The 25,226-nt window shown below is 48.5% G+C and overlaps 1 protein-coding gene and 1 pseudogene across 1 annotated transcript; one reads left to right on the plus strand and one right to left on the minus strand.

The window, feature by feature from the left end:
- Positions 1-7,048: 7,048 nt before the first annotated feature.
- LOC138444948 (UL16-binding protein 1-like) lies at positions 7,049-18,264 on the plus strand. The gene is made up of 5 exons (XM_069598694.1): positions 7,049-7,328; positions 14,129-14,392; positions 14,619-14,903; positions 15,520-15,652; positions 16,829-18,264. Exons 1-5 carry the CDS (start codon positions 7,256-7,258, stop codon positions 16,872-16,874), a joined length of 801 nt encoding a protein of 266 aa, XP_069454795.1. The 5' UTR covers positions 7,049-7,255; the 3' UTR covers positions 16,875-18,264.
- Positions 18,265-18,947: 683 nt separating this feature from the next.
- Positions 18,948-20,259, minus strand: LOC138444946 (protein phosphatase 1A pseudogene; annotated as a pseudogene).
- Positions 20,260-25,226: the final 4,967 nt, after the last annotated feature.

Here is a 25,226-nt window from a genome sequence, read left to right on the forward strand (position 1 = left end):
ATGATCTTTGTTTTCAGAATGTTGAGCTTTAAGTCAACTTTTTCACTCCCCTTTTTTACTCTCAAGAGGCTCTTTAGTTCTTCTTCACTTTCTGCCACAAGGGTGGTGTCATCTGCATATCTGAGGTTATTGAGATTTCTCCCAGAAATCTTGATTCCAGCTTGTGCTTCTTCCAGCCCAGCGTTTCTCATGATGTACTCTGCATAGAAGTTAAATAAGCAGGGTGACAATATACAGCCTGACATACTCCTTTTCCTATTTGGAACCAGTCTGTTGTTCCATGTCCAGTTCTAACTGTTGCTTCCTGACCTGCATACAGGTTTCTCAAGAGGCAGGTCAGGTGCTCTGGTATTCCCATCTCTTTCAGAACTTTCCACAGTTGATTGTGATCCACACAGTCAAAGGCTTTGGCATAGTCAATAAAGCAGAAATAGATGTTTTTCTGGAACTCTCTTGCTTTTTCCATGGTGCAGCGGATATTGGCAATTTGATCTCTGGTTCCTCTGCCTTTTCTAAAACCAGCTTGAACATCTGGAAGTTCACGGCTTATGTACTGCTGAAGCCTGGCTTGGAGAATTTTAAGCATCACTTTACTAGCATGTGAGATGAGTGCAATCATGCAGTAGTTTGAGCATTCTATGGCATTCCCTTTCTTTGGGATTGGAATGAAAACTGACCTTTTCCAGTCCTGTGGCCACTGCTGAGTTTTCCAAATTTGATGGCATATCGAGTGTAGCACTTTCACAGCATCATCTTAGAGGATTTGAGAAAAGCTCAACTGGAATTCCATCACCTCCTGTAGCTTTGTTCATAGTGATGCTTCCTAAGGCCCACTTGACATCACATTCCAGGATGTCTGGCCCTAGGTGAGTGATCACACCATTGTGATTATCTTGGTCATGAGGATCTTTGTTGTACAGTTCTTCTGTGTATTTTTGCCACTTCTTCTTAATATCTTCTGCTTCTGTTAGGTCCATACCATTTCTGTCCTTTATCAAGCCCATCTTTGCATGAAATGTTCCCTTGGTATCTCTCATTTACTTGAAGAGATCTCTAGTCTTTCCCATTCTGTTGTTTTCCTCTATTTCTTTGCATTGATCACTGAAGAAGGCTTTTTTATTTCTTCTTGCTATTCTTCAAAACTCTTCATTCAAATGGGTATATCTTTCCTTTTCTCCTTTGCTTTTCGCTTCTCTTCTTTTCACAGCTATTTGTAAGGCCTCCTCAGACAGCCATTTTGCTTTTTTGCGTTTCTTTTTCTTGGGGATGGTCTTGATTCTTGTCTCCTGTACAAAGTCACGAACCTCCATCCATAGTTCATCAGGCACTCTGTCTATCAGATCTAGTCCCTTAGATCTATTTCTCACTTCCACTGTATAATCATAAGGGATTTGATTTAGGTCATACCTGAATGGTCTAGTGGTTTTCCCTACTTTCTTCAATTTCAGTCTGAATTTGGCAATAAGGAGTTCATGATCTGAGCCACAGTCAGCTCCTTGTCTTGTTTTTGCTGACTGTATAGAGCTTCTCCATTTTGGCTGCAAAGAATATAATCAATCTGATTTCAGTGTCGACCACCTGGTGATGTCCTTGTGTAGAGTCTTCTCTTGTGTTGTTGGAAGAGGGTGTTTGCTATGACCAGTGCGTTCTCTTGGTAGAACTCTATTAGCCTTTGCCCCGCTTCATTCTGTACTCTAAGGCCAATTTGCCTGATACTCCAGGTGTTTCTTGATTTCCTACTTTTGCATTCCAGTCCCCTATAATGAAAAGGACATCTTTTTTGGGTGTTAGTTCTAAAAGGTCTTGTAGGTCTTCATAGAACTGTTCAGCTTCTTCAGTGTTCCTGGTCGGGGCATAGACTTGGATTATCATGATATTGAATAGTTTGCCTTGGAAATAAATAGAGATCATTCTGTCATTTTTGGGACTGCATCCAAGTACTGCATTTTGGACTCTTTTGTTGACTGTGATGGCTACTCCATTTCTTCTGAGGGATTCCTGCCCACAGTAGTAGATATAAAGGTCATCTGAGTTAAATTCACCCATTCCAGTCCATTTTAGTTTGCTGACTCCAAGAATGAGAGATGTTCACTTTTGTCATCTCCTGTTTGACCACTTCCAATTTGCCTTGATTCATGGACCTGACATTCCAGGTTCCTATGCAATATTGCTCTTTACAGCATCAAACCTTGCTTCTATCACCAGTCGCATGCCCAACTGGGTGCTGTTTTTGCTTTGGCTCCATCCCTTCCTTCTTTCTCAAGTTATTTCTCCACTGATCTCCAGTAGCATGTAGGACACCTACGGACCTGGGGAGTTCATCTTTCAGTGTGCTGTCTTTTTGCCTTTTCATACTGTTCATGGGTTTCTCAAGGCAAGGATACTGAAGTGGCTTGCCATACCCTTCTCCAGTGGACCACATTCTGTCAGACCTCTCCACTATGACCCGTCCATCTTGGGTGGCCCCACACGGGCATGGCTTGGTTTCACTGAGTTAGAGAAGGCTGTGGTCTGTGAGATCAGATTGACTAGTTGTCTGTGATTGTGGTTTCCGTCTGTATGCCCTCTGACGCCCTCTCTTAGTGTCTACCGTCTCACTTGGGTTTCTCTTACCTTGGAAGTGGGGTATCTCTTCACAGCTGCTCCAGGAAAACACAGCCGCTGCTCCTTACCTTGGATGTGGGTACCTCCTCTTGGCTACGTAATCAATAGAAATTGTAAGAGGCCAGACGAGAAATTCAGGCTAGGTTTTATTGGTGTTCCTGTAACTAGGGTCTGGCTGCTTCCCGCTCAAAAGCCATTAAAGAGGTCATGTTGATGGAAAGGAAAGTTTGCCTTATTTTGGATGCCAGGAAAGGTGGAGGGGAAGCGGGTAGGGGACTTCCATGGTAGATCAGTGGTAAAGAATCTGCCCAGAATCCACCCATCAATGCAGGAGGTGTGGGTTCAATCCCTGCCTCAGAAAGATTTCTTGCAGAAGGAAATAGCAACCCACCCCAGTATTCTTGCCTGGAAAATCCCATGGACAGAGGAGTCTGGCAGGCTACAGTCCATGGGGTCACAAAGAGTGATGCGCTTAGCAACTAAACAACAAATGAAGGTGAGGGCATCTCCATCTGTCCAAAGGCTGACTCCATCCAACTGACAATCAGTGGGCAAGAACTTTTATAGACAGAGGGAGGGGGCTGCATGCAGAAACAGCATAGTCAGCTCTGACAGTCATCTCTAAATTGGTCATGGATGGTCTGACCAGAGTCATCTTGATTGTTTCAAGTTCAATTAATCTTTTGTTCCATGGTTGGCTTGTTTTCATCTCCTTGAGGACAAGTCTTAGAATTGTGGCAGCTTATATCATGGCTACAGTCTGGTCATCATGTAGCTAATTTCTTCCAACTGGTGGGAATTTATGCATCTGTAAGACAGCTCACAGGATAGAGCTCAGAATATTATCAACAGCCCTTGAGAAGGACCTCACAGTCCTTGACTATGCTTAATGACTACATTATTCTTATTTGGTCTCTGTTGACTATTTTCCTTAGTTTCTTCATTTTCTCACTTCTCTGATTAAGCTTAGTGTGTGGCTAAATCTTTTCCACGGACAAAAGGCAGGCTGAGGACATGGTGGGGCAAGGACCGTAGGGTCCTGCTCTGTTTCATTGGAATTCTTACTACAGTTTGAGGGAAGGGAAACAAGTTCCCTCGCTTGATCCCAAGGGGGACAAGCTGGTCCCTTATGTGGGGTGAGGGTGGGGTGGATCCGTGGGTGAGGCAGAAGGCGTGGCTTAGGTGGTCTGCCCACCCTGTTGGTGGTGCTGTGTGTCGGCTTATACTCACTACCTTGCTTTTGCCCCCAACACCTCAGTAGTGGGAGCTGGGGCTTGATCATTTTGTATCTTGTTCCTCATAATTGTCCCAACTGTGCATGCATGCAGCACTTTTTCTCCCTTTATAGTGTCTTTGCATTTTGATGCTTGATGAGACCTTAGTCCAGGTCCCAGCCTGTCTCAGGTGTGACAGAAGCAGGAGGAGAAGAGGGAATTCTCGCTTGGACTCCCCAGTCATAAACTTTCCCATGGTCTACACTCAACACCCAGAAAATGAGTTCTCAGAATAACTGAACCCCCTTCCATCTGATTTCATCAATCTAGTTAATTGGAAGAACTGCTGTATGGAGTTAATTTCATAGTGTGTAGTGAATTAACTTCTCATCCAGACATCTAAAAGTGGTTCTGGCTACGTGCCATCCTTGTGGGATGAACTGAGGAAATAGTCACTGAACTCAATTACTGTGCTCCATGGTTCAGATGAAGAGTGTGGTTGACACAGAGAGAGATCCTGGCCACACTGTGTGAGGAGATGGTCAACAGGGGCAGCTGCTGTCTCTGTGCCTGCCAAGTTCCCATTTCTCAGCAAGAGTCCAATAAATATTTATTGACTGACTACATGTTCAGTTATTGCTTGTTCTCTAGTGTTAATGAATATGTTATCAGTCCAGGATCATCAATAGATGGTAAAATTATGGGCTGAAATATTGTCAGGGGACAGGATATTCCTGTTTTATAATAGAGGAATATTACACTATTCCTATTATTATTACTGTTTTATAATAGAGGAATATCCCTCTATTCTAACACAGAAATGAAGTTTCAACCCACGTTTTTTTTTTTTTGTCTGTGCAAAATCAGAGTCAAATTCATCTTTTATTTTTATCATCATCGTCATCATGATCACTTGCTAGTCTGTATCTTATTGACATTCTGGAGACTTTGGTTTGACCTCCTTTATCCTCACTATTGAGGACTTTTTCTTCCTTAGGTGAGTTGCTGTGTGGTTTCCACTGGCTTTTTTTGAGAAGTGTGACTAGGATAAACTTAATATTTCTTTTAGCTGGACTAAACTTGAGATGAAGCTTGAGCTCATTCCCAGCTCTAGGCCTCTAACTTCCCTTTTCTTAGAACATTTTATTTCAAAATCTTGTTGTCACTTTTTCTCTTACCAGTTTTACAACTCAGGCCTGTTTTCTCCAGGCCCTGGGCGCCATCTCTTTCTTCTTTCTCTTAAGGTGACTTACTAAGGCCATTGCTTACTGAGACGCGCCAGCACACTCTGTGACCACGCCCACCCAGATGAAAGGGAGAGTGAGAGACTAAGACAAGCCACACACCTGGTGGAAACGGAGTCAGTGGCGGACACTGCTTTGCCAGTCTGTGTGACATGAGCTTCCCTACTGGGTATTATCTGATAAGGTATAACTTCCCTTGCTGCTGTTTAGTTCCTAAGTCATGTCCAACTCTTTGAGACCTCATGGACTGTAGCCAGCTAGGCGCCTATGTCCAAGGGATTTCCCAGGGAAGAAGACTGGAGTGGCATCTGTGACAGATTTTTCTTTTTGGTTGCCCTGGGTCTATGTTTCTGCGTGCAGGCTTTCTCCTGCTGCAGCTGGCAGGGGCTCCTCTCTAGTTGCAGTGCTTGGGCTTCTCACTGAGGTGGCTTTTCTTGCTGTGGAGCACTGGCCTGAGGCATGTGGGGTTCAGTGGTCATGGTATTGGGTTCGGCAGTTATGGCCTGCAGGCTCTAGAGCGCTGGCCTTGGGAGCCATCTCTTTGAATCTGAAGTTTTAAAGGAGATAGTACTGGCATCTCCCAGTCTCTGTAGGAGTGTAGGAGCCTATATTTGGCTCCCAAGTAGCTCAGCTGGTAAAGAATCCACCTGCAAGGCAGGAGACCCTGGTTCGGTTCCTGGGTTGGGAAGATCCCTTGGAGGAGGGCCTAGCAACTCACTCCAGTATTCTTGCCTGGAGAATCCCTGTGGACAGAGGAGCCTGGAGGGCTATAGTACGTGGAGTCACAAAGAGTCAGACAGGACTGAGCAACTAGGCACAGCACAGCACAGGAGCCTATACTAGTCAGCTGGTCCTGCCATACAGAGGACCACAGACTGGATGGCTTACACAACAAACACAGGTTTTTCTACAGTTCTGTAGGGAGGAAGTCCAAGATCGTGGTGCTGCAGTGTTTGTATCTTCATAAGAGTAATGTATCTTATTTTTTGATGCATTTCAAACTTGAAGACAATACAACATTTGCCTCAAACACTTCATCATGTAGTTCAGTAACTAATGATCTTTTCTTCCTTTGAATCTGTACTCTGTTTCCCCATGTCACCTTGAACTTCTAATTTAATGAATATTGTGCATTTTCTTTAATGGACTGTATTAATTTTTTAGTTTTAATATTTAAAGGTTAAGGTTTAAAATTTAGTTTCCCCGGATAGAAATTAAGATGCATCATTTTTATTTTCTGGCTGTGCCATGAGGCATGTAGGGTCTTGTTCCTTAACCAGGGATTGAAACCCTACCCCTAGAGTCTAAGCATGGAGTCTTTACCACTGGACCACCAGGGAAGCCCCCCAATCCACCATTTTAATATATATATATGTTTTTATATATATTTATAATATAGATATTATAAATATATTTTATATTTACCTTTTATCTCAGTAAGAGATAAATGATCGCTAAAGGGAGCCTCCCCAGCTGCATAAATAGTACAAATTGAAGAGCTCTGGTCCATGGATGGAAATGAAGAAAGAACATAAGATAAAAATAGACATCAGGAATCAAGACAGCCTTTCATTACCGTCCCTTTTGGTTGTTGTTGTGTTAGTCCTGTTCAGAATGATCATCTCCAATACATTTTTAGGGGATATATCAACCAGGCTCCCCTCTAACTCTCAGAAAACGATAGGGACCTCAGCTCCAGAGTTCTCCCAGAGGATTCATGAACGTGATGTTAGCAAGATCACAGTCATAGGAGAGAAAAACCTCTCCGTCCACCTGGCCTTGAACCTCACACCACGGCTGTCCAGGTCTGGGCTGAGGACTGATGGTGAAATTATAGGAAAGAGAATGAGCATGTGTGAAGGCAAAACAGTGAGGGTGAGGCTGGGAGAAAAAGACCCATAGGCCTCCTCCCCCAGTTATGTGAGAGCGGAGTAGGGCTGCAGGGCTGGGCGGACAGCAGGACGGCCCCACCTGCCCCACCCCCGAGCCCAGCAAGAGTGCCCAGCCCAGACTCAGGCGCGAAGCCTCGAAGGGGAAACCGGGGCGGGGCCCGTCGGCGGAGGGACCGCCCAGGCAGTCAGCGCCGAGGCGGAGGTCCAGACCGCAGCTGCCGGCTAGCTGAAGAGGATCTCAGGTTCTGACTTGGCAGCCTCGCACTCTTGCAAAACTGGGATCCAGGTGGCAAAGGGAGAGATGGGTGACTCCAAGAGCGGTCTTGGCTTCCTCGTTTTGCTTCGGATTGTGTTGTTCAGCGGGACGTCCAGCGGTGAGTTCCGGATGAACCTGCGGGGGAACGCGAGGAGGTTGGATGGGTTCTGACCCGAAAAGGGGATGGGGGTGGTGTCCGCGGGGTTCGCGAAACTTCTTGCATGGTGTCGCCGCCGCCGCCTCCTCTTTCCCTTCCCTCGGCCCCTTTTCTCCTCGGAGGCTCCTCCCGGCTTCTTGCCGGCTCTCCGGGCCAGAACAGGGGCGCCTTGGGTGAAGTAGTGATGCCGGGAGTTTGGGAGGTGACGCTGGGAGAAGCGGGCGGCCGGGACGCGGCAGGAAATGCGGTGAACCGCCCCCACCCCCACCCCCACGGGTCCAGCCCGCCCCTGCAAAGTGGGAGCCCTGGAGCCGGGCGGTTTGGGACCAGTCGGCCTTCCCGGGGAGAAGGGACCCAGATCCACCCCACAAAGCACACCCTCCCGCCCCGACCTGTGCAACAGAGACCCTTCTGGTCCCTCCATCTCCTGGCCCTTGAAGGACCCGCGCTCTTTCCCGGCGGTAAGTTATAAACGCAGAGCCGACCCGGGTGCCCAGGCGGCGGCGGCGGCGGCGCACTCCCGGCTTAAACGTGCTTGAGTTGCTGTTGTCCGAGCCGCGGCTGCTGGTTCCACCCCGGTCCCCGGGCTCCAAGGCGCGGCTCCGTCCGTGTTCCCTGGGCTCCACCCCCGGCCCCAGGGCTCCAGCCCAGGACCCCGAAGCTCCGCTGCGCGGCTCCCCTGGTGATCCCCGGGCTCTGCGGCGCAGTTCCTTCCCCGTTCCTGGGCTCCCCTGCGCGGCTCCACCTCGGACCCGGGGCGGGTGCGAGCCTCTACCTTTGCAGGGACCACGTGCGCTGGCCCATTGGTCTATATGCAGAACTTTTTTTATTAGAGAATTGATCTTGTTGGGCACCACGTCTATCCTTTAACCTGTTAGTACCCAGCGAAACAGATGTCCTGCGTTTCACGTGGCCTGCAGAGTCCAAGTTGAGTATAAGCAGGTTTCCAAGTGGACAGTTTCGTGGACCTTCCCCAGGCCAGCATTTCTGCTTGGTGGGGGTGGGGGTGCGAGGGGCACGGGGAGGGGATTTCCAGGCCCTGTATCAGTGATTTGGCTCTAGCTTTCCTTCTCTGCAAAGTAGATGATGAGGTTGTGATACTAAATGCAGTGCTGCACTGACAGGATTAGTCTGTCAACTGTCAGTATTAGTATTGACAGTAAGTTCTTCAAAAACTTCCCTGCTTCAAAAATTTGAAAGGAAGGAAAATGTGCTATGAAATGTGATGGCTTGTGCTGGGCCTCAGATTCAGAGGAGAAGCCCAGTTCCAGCAGCTGGCCGAGTGTCTCACAGGGCTCCATGCAGCCCTGGGGGCCTGTGTCTGACTGTCCTCTCACAGTCCCCCAGCGTCAGGGGGAAGGTGCCTGCTGAAGCCCGCTTGGAGCCAGGCAGCCACATACATCACCCAGCACCGCAGAAGCACATTGTCTTCCAGAACACTGTGCCTTAGGAAAGCCATAGCATCTGAACTTTCTAAGACAGACTTAATAATGTGGAATATTTTCTAGATATCACCTTCATTAGGTTGAACTGAAAGTGTTTGTATAACTTTTGTGACCAAGAAATTTTTAAACAATGTTATAAAATAAATAGTTTTTAAGATTGTTTCAACACAAATACTTGGACTAGCTTAGGGCCAAGTGCTTTTTAGTTTCTACTTCATCAGAGTAATGTACTTGATTCATCCTTGAATGTGCCATGAGTAGTTGCTCACTCCTGTCTGACTCTTTGGGACCCCATGGACTATACAGTTCGTGGAATTCTCCAGGATTGAATACTGGATCGGATAGCCTTTCCCATCTCTAGGGGATCGTCCCAACCCAGGGACTGAACCCAGGTCTTCCACATTGCAGGTGGATTCTTTACCATCTAAGGCACCAGGGAAGCTCACGAATACTGGAGTGGGTAGCCTCTCCATTTTCCAGGGGATCTTTCTGACCCAGGAACTGAGCTGGGGTCTCCTGCATTGCAGGTGGATTCATTACCTGCTGAGCCACCAGGGAAACCCTTAAGTTTCTTTCTTTCTTTTTTTTTTTTTTTAATATTTATCACTAGTTGGGAATTATTTGTCTATAAGATGAAATACTTTGTCTTAGGAAAAGAAAATGAAAAAATGCTCTAGCCTTGTACAAGAAAAAGCAGTGTTGGAGGAAGAAAACTTAAAAGCCAGAAGGAAAAAAAAGGAGAAAAATGCAATAGAAACAGAAACTGCTCTTTCATGGAAAGTTGCCTTAAAAATTTTTTTTTAATACAGAGGAGTTCTGCTGTCTTACTTTGGGGAAAGTAGGAGAGGAATTTACTGAAACATCTTAAATTTGGCAGACCCTAGCATTTCTCAGTGCCAGAAGTGGGTTTGGGTCAGGTCAATAGTAAATAATCCCTTTTACTATGCACAGAATGGGTGCCTGAGTTGTGTTGCGTAGAAAAAAACAAAAAGTAAACAGATTTTGTGCTTATCTTCAAGGCTGGCTTAAGTAGAAAATGGATTTTTTAAAACACTTGAAAAAATTAAAGAATTCAAGTTATTTATTTTTTTAAATTACATATGCATCATGAGGAAGGCGCTCAATGCCTAGCCCTGGAGTCAAAGCTCCTCCCAGACAGCTCAGGCTGTTACTAGCTGAAGCTGGTTATGACTCACATCCTACCACCTATGAAGGTAACAAGTGGTTGAAAAGGACAAGTTGGTTTGCTCAGGAGCCCCGGGAAAATAGTGACCTAATGTCCTCAGACTGCCTCCAAGTTTCCAGGTTAGAAAGGGGGCAGAGGTGGCTGCTGCAGGGCGCATCAGCATCTTGAGCACAGTCAGGTTGGTTGGCACAAGGCGAACGTTTGAGCACCACCTAACTTATGGTTTCAACCAGTCTGGGGGTCTGTGTGCTTGCAGCCAGCAGTTTTGATGTGCTGGGGGTCTGCTTCCTGTAGAAACATCTTGAGGCTTGTGTCAGCTCTTTGTTGTCTTTCAGGGAACTGGGAATTTCACGACACTGCTCTGTGGCTGCTCACAGTCTAAATTGTTACCAGTTTCCCAGCCTAAGGAGTATTCCTTTCTCCATCTTCACATGTTCTAATCCTTAACTCTGAAACCACCATTTTGAGACTCACAGGAGGCCTGGATGACTAAACCTTTTCTACAAACAAGAGGCAGACAGAGACCATGGGGGACGGGTCTTTCCCACTAAGGTGCCCTAGGGCCCTTTTGGTTACAAGACCATTTATTACCCATTTTTCCATGATCCCAAGAAGCTCAGGGCCTCCAACAGCTTCCTATCTCTTCAAGAGAGTCTAGACATGCCCTCTGTCAACTGGCATCTTATCCCTTTGTCTGTTAACTCACCCAGCAAAACCCCCCGACCTGGCCCCCAGGACCTAACTTAGGAGGGACGGGAACAGGGTTTCCCAGAGTGTGACACAGGGCTCGAGGGTGAGGCTGGGCATCCCCACTTCTACCCTTTGCTCCCACATTCATAGTGTCTAGGAATTGGGACAGCATCAGCCTATAATGGTTATTGATTAAGGTAGGAGTTGACAGATTTTTTTTTCTACAGAAGAAAGTGAATCTCAAGGTCTCATTAGGCAATTTGGTATCTGTGTCTGGGTGCAAAAGGAGCTTCTGCATTTGTGGAACAGCAGGAGCCAAATATAATGTGTAAATCAACTGAGAACCAGATTGTGCATGGTCCTGGTTTCGCACGCCAGTAATGAGTGACCCATTCCCTAGAGAATCATCCAAGAGCTGCCTCAGTTGTCTGTTTATGAACCAGAAACGTACCCTGTCCTGCCTTGTAGCTCCTGGTGGTGGGACTGTGATAGGAGTGTGGATCTGCCTGTTATGGGCTAATGCACCCCCTTGCTGTAGATGGCTTCCCTGGTGGCTCAGAGGTTAAAGCATCTGCCTCCAATGCGAGTAGACCCGGGTTCGATCCCTGGGTTGGGAAGATCCCCTGGAGAAGGAAGTGGTAAACCACTCCAGTATTCTTGCCTGGAGAATCCCGTGGATGGAGAAGCCTGGTAGGCTACAGTCCACGGGGTCCCAAAGAGTTGGACACGACTGAGCGACTTCACCTTCACCTGCTGTAGACTGGCTTCCTTGGTTCAAGGAGCGGTAGGGGACACTACATGAAGTCACAGATGTGATCAGGGGATAGTGGCCCTGTATCAACTCTGGTGTCAGGCCTAGGTCCCCTTGCTGGTACATCTTCTTTGTTCCCTGTGGCCCTGGTTATGCCAAGCCACATAATCACTTCTATCCTATGACGGATGGCCTATCTGAACTAATGGTTAGGGGTTGGGTGAACCCAGATCATGCTGGGCAACTCTGACATTCCATGACCAGAGGCCTCATCTCTGCCAGGCCCCAGGGCCATACCAGGAGCCACACTGAATGGTATGGGCTTTCTCACTGCAAGTGGTGTGTCCTTTCTTCAGGACACTAGGAGTCTGTGTTGTGAGCCTCCAAGTAAAATGCCTCATACAGCATGTAGCACCTTTCCAAACACAGATAGCTGTGATGTCACCGGTTCTGTTGGGTCACCTGCCCAAGAAGCAGGTCCAGCCACACTCATCATTCATCAGTTGTGACTACTTTTGTGCCAGGACAGCAGTTGCAGCAGAGACCTAGGGTCTGCGAAGCCTGAAATGTTTCATATGTACCATTAGAGGGAACCTAGGACCTCAGTGGTAATTCAGTGGAGATACGATAGGGACCACAGCTCTGCAGGCCTAGGGTGACTGTAGGTTGGTACTCGTTTCCATGATTTCCTCCAGGAGATGATGTTGTTTACACGTAGTATCAGGCGATGGGGAGTCAGGGTCAGAAGAGTGAATGTGGAATTCACGACTATGGTCCCCTCACCCACGGTAGTTTACTAACAACACAGACTGTCCATTCATATCAGAAGTCCAGGACATGTGCAGTGGACACTGAATGGATCTGTGGACCCAGAGATAACCACCGTTAGCAGGACCTGGGACAGGTGTCTATTAATTGCCTGGTCCTCGGAGCATCACCTCACAGCACGGAGGCCATGATCATGCTACAGTCCTGTGCATGATGTTAGTAACACACCGGGTCCTATGTGAATGTGGGAGTGGTTCCAGCTCACTTCAGTCACTCAGTGGTGTCTGACTCTTTGCGTCCCCATGAACCACAGCACGCCAGGCCTCCCTGTCCATCCAACTCCCGGAGTCCACCCAAACCCATGTCCATCGAGTTGATGATGCCATCCAACCATCTCATCCTCTGTTGTCTGCTTCTCCTCCTGCCCTCAATCCTTCCCAGCATCAGGGTCTTTTCCAATGAGTCAGTTCTTCGCATCAGGTGGCCAGAGCATTGGACTGACTTACCCCAGTAAATAACCATGTGGCTCATCGGGAGAGAATGGAAGGACTTCTGCACTTGCTGTGGTGATGAAAGGGCCCTCCTCACTGGGACGTGGCTTCTCTCTCTGGTGATGCCTCTGAGAAGTAGCTCAGTTCTGGGAATTTTGGTAGGGGTGTTTGGGAGGGATGGCCGCTTTCAGCCTGCTGATCATCCAGTCTTGTGTTTGTCTCTCCTTGGTTTCTGTCTCTCAATCAAGCAGTTTTCCTCCAGGTTCACTGGCCATCTCTCTGCCTCTAGATCACCCTGTGCTCTGAGCCAGCATTGTGCTCTCTGCAGTCAGGCTGGCATTGGGACTCTCTAATCACTTTCAGCTTCCCTGATAGCTCAGTTGGTAAAGAATCCACCTGCAATGCGAGAGACCTGGGTTCGATCCCTGAATTGGGAAGATCCTCTGGAGAAGGGAAAGGCTAATCACCAAAGTATTCTGGCCTAGAGAATTCCATGGACTGTATAGTCCATGGGGGTCACAAGAGTCAGACACGACTAGCGACTTTCACTAATCACTTTGACCATTGTACCAACTTTGCTCCTAACATACAACACTCCACCTGGAATCTTTTTTTTTCCCCATTTTCCATCCTGTTCCTGCTGGAAGCCCACGGCAACACGGTCTCCTACCACTATCCCTGATTTCCACAAAAGTCATCCTTAAGCTGTTGGAGATGCTTCTCATCCACGCTTTCCTCTCGGGCTCCATAGACTCCATCAGGCTTTCCCATGGTGCCTGGTGGCCTGGACACTTTCCTACCCTTTCATTCCGTGTCTGCCCTGGCACATTCACTTCTCTGAGCCTTGGATGCCCTCCTCTACCACCTGCCTCGGAAGTTCTGGACTTTCTCTTTCATGCCATGTGGGCCAGGCCTTTCTCCAGGCTCCCGAGACCCATCCTAGTGGGAGAGCAGCAAAATCTCACCAGCCTTACTAAGTCCTATGACCCGTAATTATTAACTCTTCCTTCTGCAACTTGGGGTTCTGTGCTCACCCGTTGCCTCTTTGCCCTTCTCCCTGTGATCCTGCTTCCTCAGGGGAATCCCCACAGGCTCCCCATCTCTCACAGGACCTGGAGTTAGATTCTGACAGTGCTCTGTCATCTAGACTTTTCCTGCAGAGCAGCCTGGCACGTCTCTGCAAAGGTTATGATGCTGGGAACGGACCTGGTGGACAAGGGGACACAGCCAGGATGTGTGAAATTTGCCAGGCAGGAGACTCCTCCTTCTCCACAAGGAGAGGAGGGGCACTGGCTATATGGTGTGCGCTGTGGGATGTCATTGCTCTGTCAGCCCGCCCTGCACTTTACTCCCCTCTCACATAACTGGGGGAAGGGGCCTCAGGGTCTTATTTTCCCCAATCTCACCCTCACTGTGTTTTGCCTTCACAGACGCTCATTCTCTTTCCTATAATGTCACCATTGATCCTCAGCCCAGAGATGATCAGCCATGGTGTGAGGTTCAAGGAGAAGTTGATCAAAAGGTCTTTGTCTCCTATGACTGTGGTAGAGCTCAGATCAAGTACCTTGGTCCACTGGGAGAGGAAGTGAAAAGTATGAGCGCCTGGGAAACACAGACTGACACACTCAGAGACACTGGAGACTTGCTCAAGGGGCAGATGCCTGACGTTACACCGGAGAAACACACAGACAAGGGTGAGTTAGAAAATCCAAATGCAGGAGGAGTAGACTGGGAGCTTAGCTGCATCCACTGTTTTCAGGTTAAAAAAAAAAAATGGAATATTGTCCTTCCCTAGTAGTCCAGTGGAAACAGCAGCTGTTGCAGGAGAGACCAGGGCCAGATTAGCTGGGCCCAGGGAAGGTGGACCCAGGTGGGTAAGAATCTGTCAAGCCCAGAGGCTGAGCTCTTTCTTTCCTTCAGTGGGATCAGGCCCTCTGACACTGCAGGCCAGGATGACATGCTGGCGTGAAGACAATGGACACACCAATGCATCCTGGGAGTTTGGCTTCAATGGACAACTGTGCCTCCTCTTTGATTCGGAGAATGGGCACTGGACAATGGTTCATCCTGGAGGGAGACAGATGAGAGAGAAATGGGAGAATGACAGGGCTGTGACCGACTTCTTCAAGAAGGTCTCCATGGGAGACTGTCGGGCCTGGCTTCAGGCTTTCTTGGTGCGCTGGGAGAAAATGCTGAAGACCTCGGGTAAGTGAGAAGAGTAGGAGAAAGTGGTCGTCCTCTCATGGTGACATGGACCCACTCCCGTGTGTGTGTGTGTGTGTTTGAGAATGTGATCCGTCAGAGGTGAGTTGTTCCTGGGAGAGCAATGGCCCGGGGATGCTCTGTCATCCTCCTTCCTCTTCCACTCCTGATGTCTCTCCTCACAGCACAGGCCTTTGGATGACTGAACATGGATTTTTGCTGACCCCAAACCTGTAGACATCTCTTTGATTTCTGGGATTTATTTCTCACTGTACCCTCTTTCCAGAATCTTCTTTCAAATGTCACCTATACTACTTCGGGAAATCTGTCAATACCGCCTCTGCTGTAGCTCCTGAGGACTGCATCCTCAGGTCTCCATCTCTGATGTCACAGCAGGACTGAGTGGCTGTGTTGGAAACCTTGCTCCCCCATTAGCTGTCAGAGCCTTGTGAGGACTTGGCTCCTCCCTTTGCCCCGTCCGGCCTGAGGATCTATCACAGGGGCCTCCATGTGATGGGTGCAAGCTGTCTGCACAGTAGGGGTACTGAGTCAGGGGGGCGAGGAGGCATCTGCTGAGTTTAGGGTCTGGACAAGGGCTTCACTCTTACTCTCCTTGCAGCACCACCAACCACAGTCCACGCTACAGTGCAGCCCGCGGCCCCAGCCAGCAACCACATAACCAAGATCGTCCTTGTGGTTCTCGCCGTTTTCGTCATAATAAGCATCGTAGCCTGGATCCTTTACAAGAAGAGGTACTGAGGGCAGAATTCAGAGGGAAAGCAGGAGCACGGGGCCTGGCGTGAAGGCGGGGAGGGAAATCCCAGCCAACCCCTGCCCCTCACTGAACCTCCTCATCCTGGAAATGAGCAGGCGAACAAGGCCTCATATAACCTGAGAGCAAGAACTCAGACAAGCTCAGGCCTCAGTACTGAAAGGTCCTCACTGTCAGATGACAGTGGAAAGTGGGGGGGGGGGGTGGCTGGGGGCCTGTTGGAAGTTAAAAGGGTTTAGCCAAGTCCCCTGGCTGAGCACAGACTGCTGGCTGGCAGGGCCCAGGGTAGGTGGTGTGAGAACAGCAGGCACTCAGGGGAAGGGCAGGACTAAGGGGAGTTGAGAGCAGCATGGGGGCTCCACATGATGTGTCAGCGGGGAGGGGACCCCCCCAGGGCCCAAGATGAGAGGGGCCGGGCTCTCATCCCAGGAGGAAGGGGTGGGAAGGCCTTTGCAGACCCAGCTCCAAAGACCTGTTCTCACAGGAAGTGGCGTGGGTCAAGCAGGCAAGCCAGGAGCCCCACAGCAGAGACTGTGGGAAGGGCTGAGGCCAGGCATGTGCTCCTGGAGCAGCTGTAGTTGTGGTTCAGCCTGTCATCTGCATGTCAGCAGCCTCCTGGGGACCCAGAGCCTCCATCACTGAGCGGCCCAGCCTTCAGCAGAGGTGCCTGGGGGTGGTGGGCCTGAGCTGGGGTAGAGGCGCCCAGCTGGGGGGACCAGGAAGAGATGGGAGGCAGGGACCCTGGTCCTTAGAGCTGTGTGTGCTGCTCAGAGTCTGGAGGGGCACAAAGGAAGGAGGTTTCCCTGCAGCCTCCCAAGGCTGTCAGGAAGCAAGGCCCCTCCTCTGGGGACCTGCTCCCTGGTCTTTTAGGCTCCCCTCGGGGAGGATCCAGACCTGAGTAAAGGGAGCAGATTGATTCCTCACTGGCTCCAGTCCTGAGCCTGAGCAGGGGGTTCAAGGCCTGGGGTGACTCTGTGATGCAGGAAGGAAGGAGGAGGTGACAAGAAGCAGCTGGGCCTGGGATGGGGGTGGGGGTTGAGGACATAGGAGCCCCTCAGTGAGGGTGGGGCTGGAGGAGGGGCTGGGGAGGGGCAGCCCCAGGAAAGTGACAGGAGTTCCTCAGCCCCCTGGACCAACACCTGTCTCTTTTCTGCAGGAGGTGGTGCTCCCAGGAAGCCCAAAAGGGGGGTCTGTCGGCCTGAGGACTCACTCTCTGCTTGGCTGCTCTTCTCCTGCGTTCACTTTAGAGCCAAGGGACCAGACCTTAGGAATCCCAAGTCTGTCTACCAGTTATGACGACACGGTGGCTGCACCATCTCGAGTCTCTTGTCGCATCTGATGAGCATCCTCCTTAATATCTTTATTTTTTTCAAATCTCCTTTCCCACGTTCTCTTGGTGTTGAGTGATGCAGTCTCTGCACTGATACTTCAACTACTTGTACAAGAGATCACCACAAACATAACACTTTCAATCTTCTTGTTTTTGGAAAATTAGACTTTTCCCTGCATCGTGACCTTATTCTTAAAAATGATGATATTGGTGGAAAAATACATCTGCTCTTGCAGGACTCAGGGTTTTGTTTCTTTATCCAGAGAAACAACTTCATTATATTTTCAAAGGGATACAATTTTACATTGACTGGTTCTCTTCATAATTTATTACCCTATTGGTGCTGAGTCGTGTTCGACTCTTTGCGACCCCATAGACTGGAGGCCACCAGGCTCCTCTGTCCATGGGATTTCCCAAGCAAGAATACTGGAGTGGGTTGCTATTTCCGTCTCCAGGGCATTTTCCTGATCCAGGGATCAAACTCATGTCACCTGTGTCTCCTGTACCTCATTCGTTGGCAGGCTGATTCTTTACCACAAGCACCACCTGGGAAGCCTTTATAGTGATTCTTAAATCAACATCTCTATATTGCAGAAAAGTTAAGACTTCATGCCTGTTTCCTAATCCAGGAGAAAAGTCATCAGTTCAGTTCAGTCTCTCAGTCGTGTCCGACTGTTTGCAACCCCATGAATCGCAGCACGCCAGGCCTCCCTGTCCATTACCAACTACCAGAGTTCACTCAGACTCACGTCCATCGAGTCAGTGATGCCATCCAGCCATCTCATCCACTGTTGTCCCCTTCTCCTCCTGCCCCCAATCCCTCCCAGCATCAGAGTCTTTTCCAATGAGTCAACTCTTCGCATGAGGTGGCCAAAGTACTGGAGTTTCAGCTTTAGCATCATTCCTTCCAAGGAAATCCCAGGGCTGATCTCCTTCAGAATGGACTGGTTGGATCTCCTTGCAGTCCAAGGGACTCTCAAAGAGTCTTCTCCAACACCACAGTTCAAAAGCATCAATTCTATGGCACTCAGCCTTCTTCACAGTCCCAACTCTCACATCCATACATGACTACTGGAAAAACCATAGCCTTGACTAGATGGACCTTAGTCGGCAAAGTAATGTCTCTGCTTTTCAATATACTATCTAGGTTGGTCATAACTTTTCTTCCAAGGAGTAAGCGCCTTTTCATTTCCTGGCTGCAGTGACCATCTGCAGTGATTTTGGAGCCCAAAGAAATAAAGTCTGACACTGTTTCCACTGTTTTCCCGTCTATTTCCCATGAAGTGATGCGACTGGATGCCATGATCTTTGTTTTCTTTTTTTTTTTTCTTGTTTGTTAAATCAAGCTTTATTGATAAAATGGAATTCAGAATATCTTACTAGGAACAGCAGCAGGCCCAGCCAATCATGATAGCAAAAATGTGGCAGTCTCCTACTATTTGTAGGAAGCTGCTGCTTATCAATTAGTAATTAAATGTAAGGACTTGTAAAAGAGGTGCAAAGAATCAAGGCATTTTAGCCCCAAGATTGATATTCTTATGAATATACTCTATTACCTGCAATACTCATGGCAACAAGGAGAGAACCTAAAAGACAGTTAAATGAAGGGATCAACTTTATCAACAATTCCAATCCCACTGCCAAGAACATTAAAAGAGTTTTCAATTAACTCCCTGGATATTCAGCTTTGTAGTAATATTTTGGAATAATTCTCCATAATCAGGTGCACATGTGAGTGTCTAGCTGACACAGCTGCTGCTCTTCCTGTCCCAACCCCAAGTCCAAACACAACATGACCTGAAAGGGCTATATATCTGTTGCATCACACAATAAGCCAAATATTTCTTATAACTTCGATAGTGATTTAAAGCAGTTCATAATTAAATATGAGCATTTTGTACAAGGACAATTACACTTTACAAAAAACAAAATCATACAACAAAAATTGCTGGAGTCTGATTTACAACATATGAATTATGGTTTGAAATCACGTTTACATAAGTCTCAAATTTACAACAACAACAAAAAATCAGTTCTGGCCTAGCTGTTGTACTGCTGAAGTTCTGTGGTGTCATCACTCTCACCCACGTCATATATGCCCTTCTTTAAAGTTGAGGATGTATGTTTAAAAGGTTCAATGAAGTTGAGCTGCACTCTCCTTTGGAGGTGAAGGTAAACTCCGTGGCTAGATGAGCAGTTTTACCACATATCATCAGTTGATGTAGAGTCGGTGTCATCATTTTTATATGGATTCAGTCTATTGTAAACGGCTTCAATTACATTCCGCTTGCTTGCCAGTTCACCCCCTGGTGGGAGGCTGGGTATGTTCTCACTCGCTAATGTGCGCATCACATGGACTAAGTCAGGGACGCCTTCCCCCTGCTTCTTTATGATTTCTTCTACTCTGCTTTCCAGGTATTTGTCCAACTCTTCCTCCTTCTTCACTGCTTCTGGTGATACTTTGGGCGCATTTGGAAAACAGATCAATATCACACTCATGTTGTCTCGACTTCCCTTATACAAACAGGTGTCGACTACTTCATTGCAAGCTGCTCTCTGTGACCTTTTCCATGGACACATTTGTAATCAAAGTCCCCAAGGGCCCTCGACACAGCCAGAGAGCCATTCACCCGCTGAATCATTACAGAACCACCTGCATTCTGAATTCGTTCTTTTTCCAGCGGATTACTTGGTTTGTGATCTTGTGTGAAGAAGTAAACTTTCCTGTTCCTACGCAGTAACCCTCTTGAGTCTCCACAGTTAATGAAGTAGGTGTGTTGAGGAGAAATGAGGACACCCACAGCTGTTGACCCACTTCTGTCAGCACCGTGTTTCTTCCCCGACATAACTCTCATATGTTCATCAATCTCCAGGAAACCTGTTCTGATTCCATTCTTCACATTTTCCACAGAAGGTGCTCCTGCAGACCCTTTAAAATCCTGGTTATTGGTGATGTGATCTAACAAATGCTCACAGCAGTATTTGGCAACCTGAGAACCAGCATGCCCATCATACACAGCAAAGAACGACCATGTTTCAAGTCCACTCGGCAAACCGATCACAGCAGTATGTGCATCCTCCATTTCAACTCGCCAGCCTTGCATGCTGCTTAGCCCATATCGCAGCCCATTACCCTGCCCCTGGGCATTATGTTTTTCCATCTTTGGTTTGTCTAAAAATGCTCCCATTATGTCTTGATTCTCTAGGTGCGGAGCAGCCGCGGACGGGCAAGTCCCTGGTCCGCCGAGGCGGCGGCGGCGGCGACGGCGGCTGGGGAGGGGGCGGGAGGGGGGTCACCGCGGCGGCGGCCGGCCAGGTCAGGCCGGGGAGGGGGCGGAGGAGGGGAGAAGCCGGGCTGCGTCCGGGCCCCAGGCTCTCTGCGCCCTCGCGGCTCAGATCATCCGGGGCGTTGGAGCGGGAGGCGGAGAGCGGGTCCGGGAGGAGGAAGAGCCGAAGAGTCATAGCTTTCGCGCCCCACCTGCCTGGCGCCCCCCACCCCCCCTCCCCAACCACCGGTTCCCGAGCTGCAGCCGCCGGAGCACCCGAAGCTGCAAGCCGGGCGGGCACCGAGACCACAGCTGATCTTTGCTTTCTGAACGTTGAGCTTTAAGCCAACTCTTTCACTCTCCTCTTTTACTTTCATCAAGAGGCTTTTTAGTTGCTCTTCACTTTCTGCCATAAGGTGGTGTCATGGTATTTCCCATTCCTCCACATTCTATAAATAAAACCAATGGTAATGCTTTATTTCTTGTGGAAAAAGAATTTAAGGATCATTCCTAAAGTAACATGCAGTCCAGCTGTGAAGTGATGCTTAAATTTTCTGGATTTTTAAATGTATATTTCACCATATCCCAATAGTAGGTCATGTGTTCACCCTACTATGCAGCCATCCAAGTGTTAGTTCCAGGCTGGGAAACGTAGACTAAAAGCCATGTAGATAGAGGCCAACCTCAGAGATACTGTGGGCTGGGTTCCAGACCAGGGAAATAAAGTAAATTTCACAATAAAGGGAATCACACAAACTTTTTCATTTCCACTGCACATAATATTGTGTTGACATGGAAGTCTGTTAAGTGTGCAATACCTTCATGTCTAAATAAACAATGTCCAGACCTTAATACACAACACTTTGTTTCTAAAATAAAATATGTTGAGCATCATCTGAGCCTCCAGTGAGTCACCATGTTTTTGCTGGTGGAGGGTCCTGTCTCAGGGTCTGTAGCTACTGACTAATCAGGGTGGCGGTTGCTGAGGGTGCTGGTGGGTGGCACAATTTCTGAAAATAGGACAACAGTGAAGTTTGCCACATCATTTGACTCTTCCTTTCACAGAAGGATTCTCTGAGCAGCAATGCTCTTTGACAGCGTTTTACCCATAGCAGAACTTCTTCCAAAATTGGAGGTAATCCTCTCAAATCCTCCTCCTGCCTTTTCAACTCAATTTATTCTAAACTTAAAAGATTCTAAGTCCTTTGTTGTCATTTCAACAATCTTCACAGAATCTTCACTGGGAGTAGATTTTATATCAAGAAACCACTTTGTTTGCTCATCCATTAGAGTCAACTCTCATTTATTCCAATTTTATCATTAGATTGCAACAGTCAGTCCCATCTTTACATTAGGCTCCACTTTAATTCTAGCTCTCTTGCTATTTTCACCACATCTGTAGCTACTTCTTCAACAGTGAACTCTTGAATCCCTCAAAGTCATCTAAGAAGGTTAAAATCAACTTCTTCTAAATTTCTATTAATGTTGAAATCTCAACCTCTGTTCATGAATCACGAATGTTTTGGGTGGAACTTATAATCCTGATTTCGCTTGAGAAAGTTTTCAATTGACTTTGCCCAGATCCATCAGAGGAATCACTATTTGTGGCAGCTATAGCCTTACAGAAACTGTTTCCTAAATGCCACGACCTGAACATCATGACTACTCCTTGATTCATGGGCTGCAGAACAGATGATGTGTTACCAGGTGTGAAAACAATGTGAATCTCATTGCACTTCTCCATCAGGGCCCTTGGGTGCTTTCTCAATGAGCAGTGATATCTTGAAGGGAATCCTTTTTTGGGAGCACTAGGTCTCCACTGCAGATTTACTATTTTTGGTAATCGGTGTTGTAAACAGAGATGCTGTCATCTCGACTTTGTTGTTCCATTTGCAGAGCACAGGCAGAGCAGATTTAGCAGAATTCTGAAAGTCACTAGGATTTTCAGAAGGTAAGTGAGGCTTGGCTTCAAGTCACCAGCTGCATTAGGCCCTAACAAGAGAGTCAGCCTAGCCTTTGAATCTTTGAAGCCAGGCACTGAGTTCTCCTTGCTAGCCATGCAAATCCTCGGGGGCATCTTCTTCCAATAGAACACTCTTTTCTCTACACTGGAAAGCTCTAATTTAGGACAGCCATCTTCAGGATTATTTTATTAGCTCCTCTGGATGACTTGCTGCAGCTTCGGCATCAACTCTCTCTCTTCCACTCTGTGCTTAAATTACGAAGATGGCTTCTTTCCTTAAAACTCATGAACCAACCTCTACTGGCTTTCAACTCTTTTTTCCTGCAGCTTCCTCACCTCTTTCAGGCTTCATAGACTTGAAGCAAGCTAGGGCCTTGCTCTGGATTAGGCTTTGGCCTAAGGCAGTGTTGTGATCTTTCCTCCAGTCCACTGAAAGATTCTCCGTATCAGCAGGAAGGCTGTTTTGCTATCTTCTCCTTTGTGTGGTCACTGGAGGAGCATTTTTGATTTCCTTTAAGAACATTTCCTTTGCCTTGACAACTTGACTATTAGGGGGAAGAGGCCTCGTTTCTGGCCCCCCATCTTGGCTTTGACATGCCTTCTTCAAAAGCTTAACCATTTCTATCTTTGGATTTAAAGTGAGAGAGGCGTGATTCTTCCTGTCAATGGGACATGTAGAGGTAATGTTATTAATTGGCCCAATTTCGATAGGCTGTGTCTCAGGGACTCAGGAGTCTCAAGAGAGAGATGGACGGGTCAACGGAGCAGTCAGGACACACACACATATCGGATGGCAATGTGCCCATGGATCCTGGCAGCTCAAAACAATTGCAATACTAACATGAAAGATCATTGATCACACAAAGGCAAAATCAAGATGGCCAAGAAGGACGCCCTGAGCTCCACTCTCCCATGAACACACCAAAACTGCCACCACATACAGAACAGCTCTCTTTTTGAGAAAATGACCTAAAACCAGCAGAACATCCCCTCTACAACCAGCATAGAGAAAGAACCACGCTGAGAAGGGCAGGAGCAGAAAAGAAGGCATCTAGTCAGGACCCTTTGGCCAGGTACTCTCCAACAGAGGGGTCATCACAAACTGGAGCATTCTGCCTAAGGAGCAGGAGGTTTTGGCCCTACATCAGGCACCCCAGCCCTGGGGCTGCGCTGGGAGAACCAGCACCACATCCCTACTCCCTCACTCCTGTTTTAGAAACCAAGAGGGTTTATGATCTGGAGCACTGGAGGACTGTGGGAAATGGAGACTCCACTCTTAGAGACCATGGGCACAGAATTACTTGCTTCCGGCCCCAGCAGTCAGCAGATTGCAAAGTGTCTGGTGCTCTGGCCAGCATTTGGAGACCATGCCTAGCATTGGCTGGGGCTCACAGCCAAAAGAGTTCCAGACAGGAGCCTCCTGGCAAACCATCCCCCCACCAACACACACACAGACACACAGGGAGAGGCCAAAGCTTGGCTCTAGTCAATCTCTCAGCTCTGCCCCACCTCCATGTGACGCCAGCCCAGGCTAAGACAATCACTGCAGGTCCCTGGGATCCTGATGAGTTGTGTGACTGCATTGCCACACGCACGCTTATCTGAAGCCCTGACTCACACCCAGTCTGGCACCAGGCTCTACCTTGGGGTCACCCAGCTGCCGCCCACGGAGAGCTCCAACCTCGTGAATCAGCAGGTGCAAAGGAGACAAGAAGGTTCTCAATGGACTCACTAGAGTCTCTGTGTGGGACGGACCTGTGCTAGGAGGCTGGTTGGAGGACAAGAGACCCACAAGGGTGCGCTGGACTCAGGGTTGGGTGGGGCAAGAGCTTGGTGGGGCCAGGTGAGCTGCGTGGGAAGAGACTCCCTTATGAAGGGCTGGGGGCAACAGCCTGGGTTGAATCCCCCAGAGGAGGCAACCTGGAAGCCCCTGGTAGACTCAGACCACAGGGAGGAAGGACTGGGAGAACAGGAGGAAGTCAGAGGCTGCCGCCACAGATGGGCCGGGTCGGCCCCGGGTGAGGAGCACAGGCTCCAGGGACCTGGGCACCCAGACTCACCCCATGCATACCCCTGACCCCCGGGCTTACTCCACATCCCCAGGCGTGAGATCAGAGGTGGAGGGCTGGGGAGGTTGCAATTAGTACCTGAGGCAGTTTCATGGATGTGGACTATAGATACCTCCAGAAACAGGAATCGGGACAAAATTCTGACTGTGCTAGATTCTTCATCTTGCCATGCCTCAACTTACACATTTGTCAATGGGAAATGCTACCTACAGGAATGAACAGAGGCTGAACATTCATTTAGGACCTGAGGAGATTATGCAGGTGGCCCCGAGTGTGTATATGCTGAGGACTCGCCAACCCCTGTCTCAGGAGTTGTTGTTGTTTAGTCACTAAGTCGTATCTCTGTGATCATGTGGACTGTATGCCTCTAGCCTCCTCTGTCCATGGGATTTTCTCAGGCAAGAATATTGGAGTGTGTTGCCATTTCCTCCTCCAGGGGATCTTCCCCATCCAGGGATGGAACAGACATCTCCCACATTGACAGGCAGACTCTTCACCACTGAGCCACCTAGGAAGCCCCTTAACAGGTGTTTTTGTCGCTAAAAGAAACACAGGGAACATGGGGATCCAGAGAAGGGGCTGGATAGAAGAAAGGTGAGGGACAGATCATTGAAATTTTGAGGAACACCAGTCCCACAGAGGGTGTGGGGAGCCCCCAGGAGAGACTCCAGTGGGAGGACTCTGGGGACTGATTCCCTTCTCCACTGGCCAACCAGGCTCCTCCCTAAGGGTGGGTCACCCCGGGGCTCCAGGTGGCAAGGGGTGCTGGCACCAACTTCAGTCATGCTTCCTGGTCCTGCTTCTGCAGGCCAACTGTGCCCACGAAGCAAGGGTGGTGAGCTCCTGGTCAACCTGCTGGGAGAGGGCGGGGATGATGCATTATAACCAGAGAGCAGGACCAAGCTGCCTTGATTAGAGAGCCCACG

The sequence above is a fragment of the Ovis canadensis genome, chromosome 8, assembly GCF_042477335.2.
Source record: "Ovis canadensis isolate MfBH-ARS-UI-01 breed Bighorn chromosome 8, ARS-UI_OviCan_v2, whole genome shotgun sequence".
Classification (NCBI taxonomy): Eukaryota; Metazoa; Chordata; class Mammalia; order Artiodactyla; family Bovidae; genus Ovis; species Ovis canadensis.

Excerpts from the sequence above, each read along its gene's own strand:
- LOC138444948 (XM_069598694.1), top strand. The coding sequence starts at position 7,256 with ATGGGTGACTCCAAGAGCGGTCTTGGCTTCCTCGTTTTGCTTCGGATT. Across the intron at positions 14,904-15,519 it reads GAAAATGCTGAAGACCTCGG|CACCACCAACCACAGTCCAC; the intron begins GTAAGTGAGAAG and ends CTCTCCTTGCAG. Across the intron at positions 15,653-16,828 it reads TGGATCCTTTACAAGAAGAG|GAGGTGGTGCTCCCAGGAAG; the intron begins GTACTGAGGGCA and ends TCTTTTCTGCAG.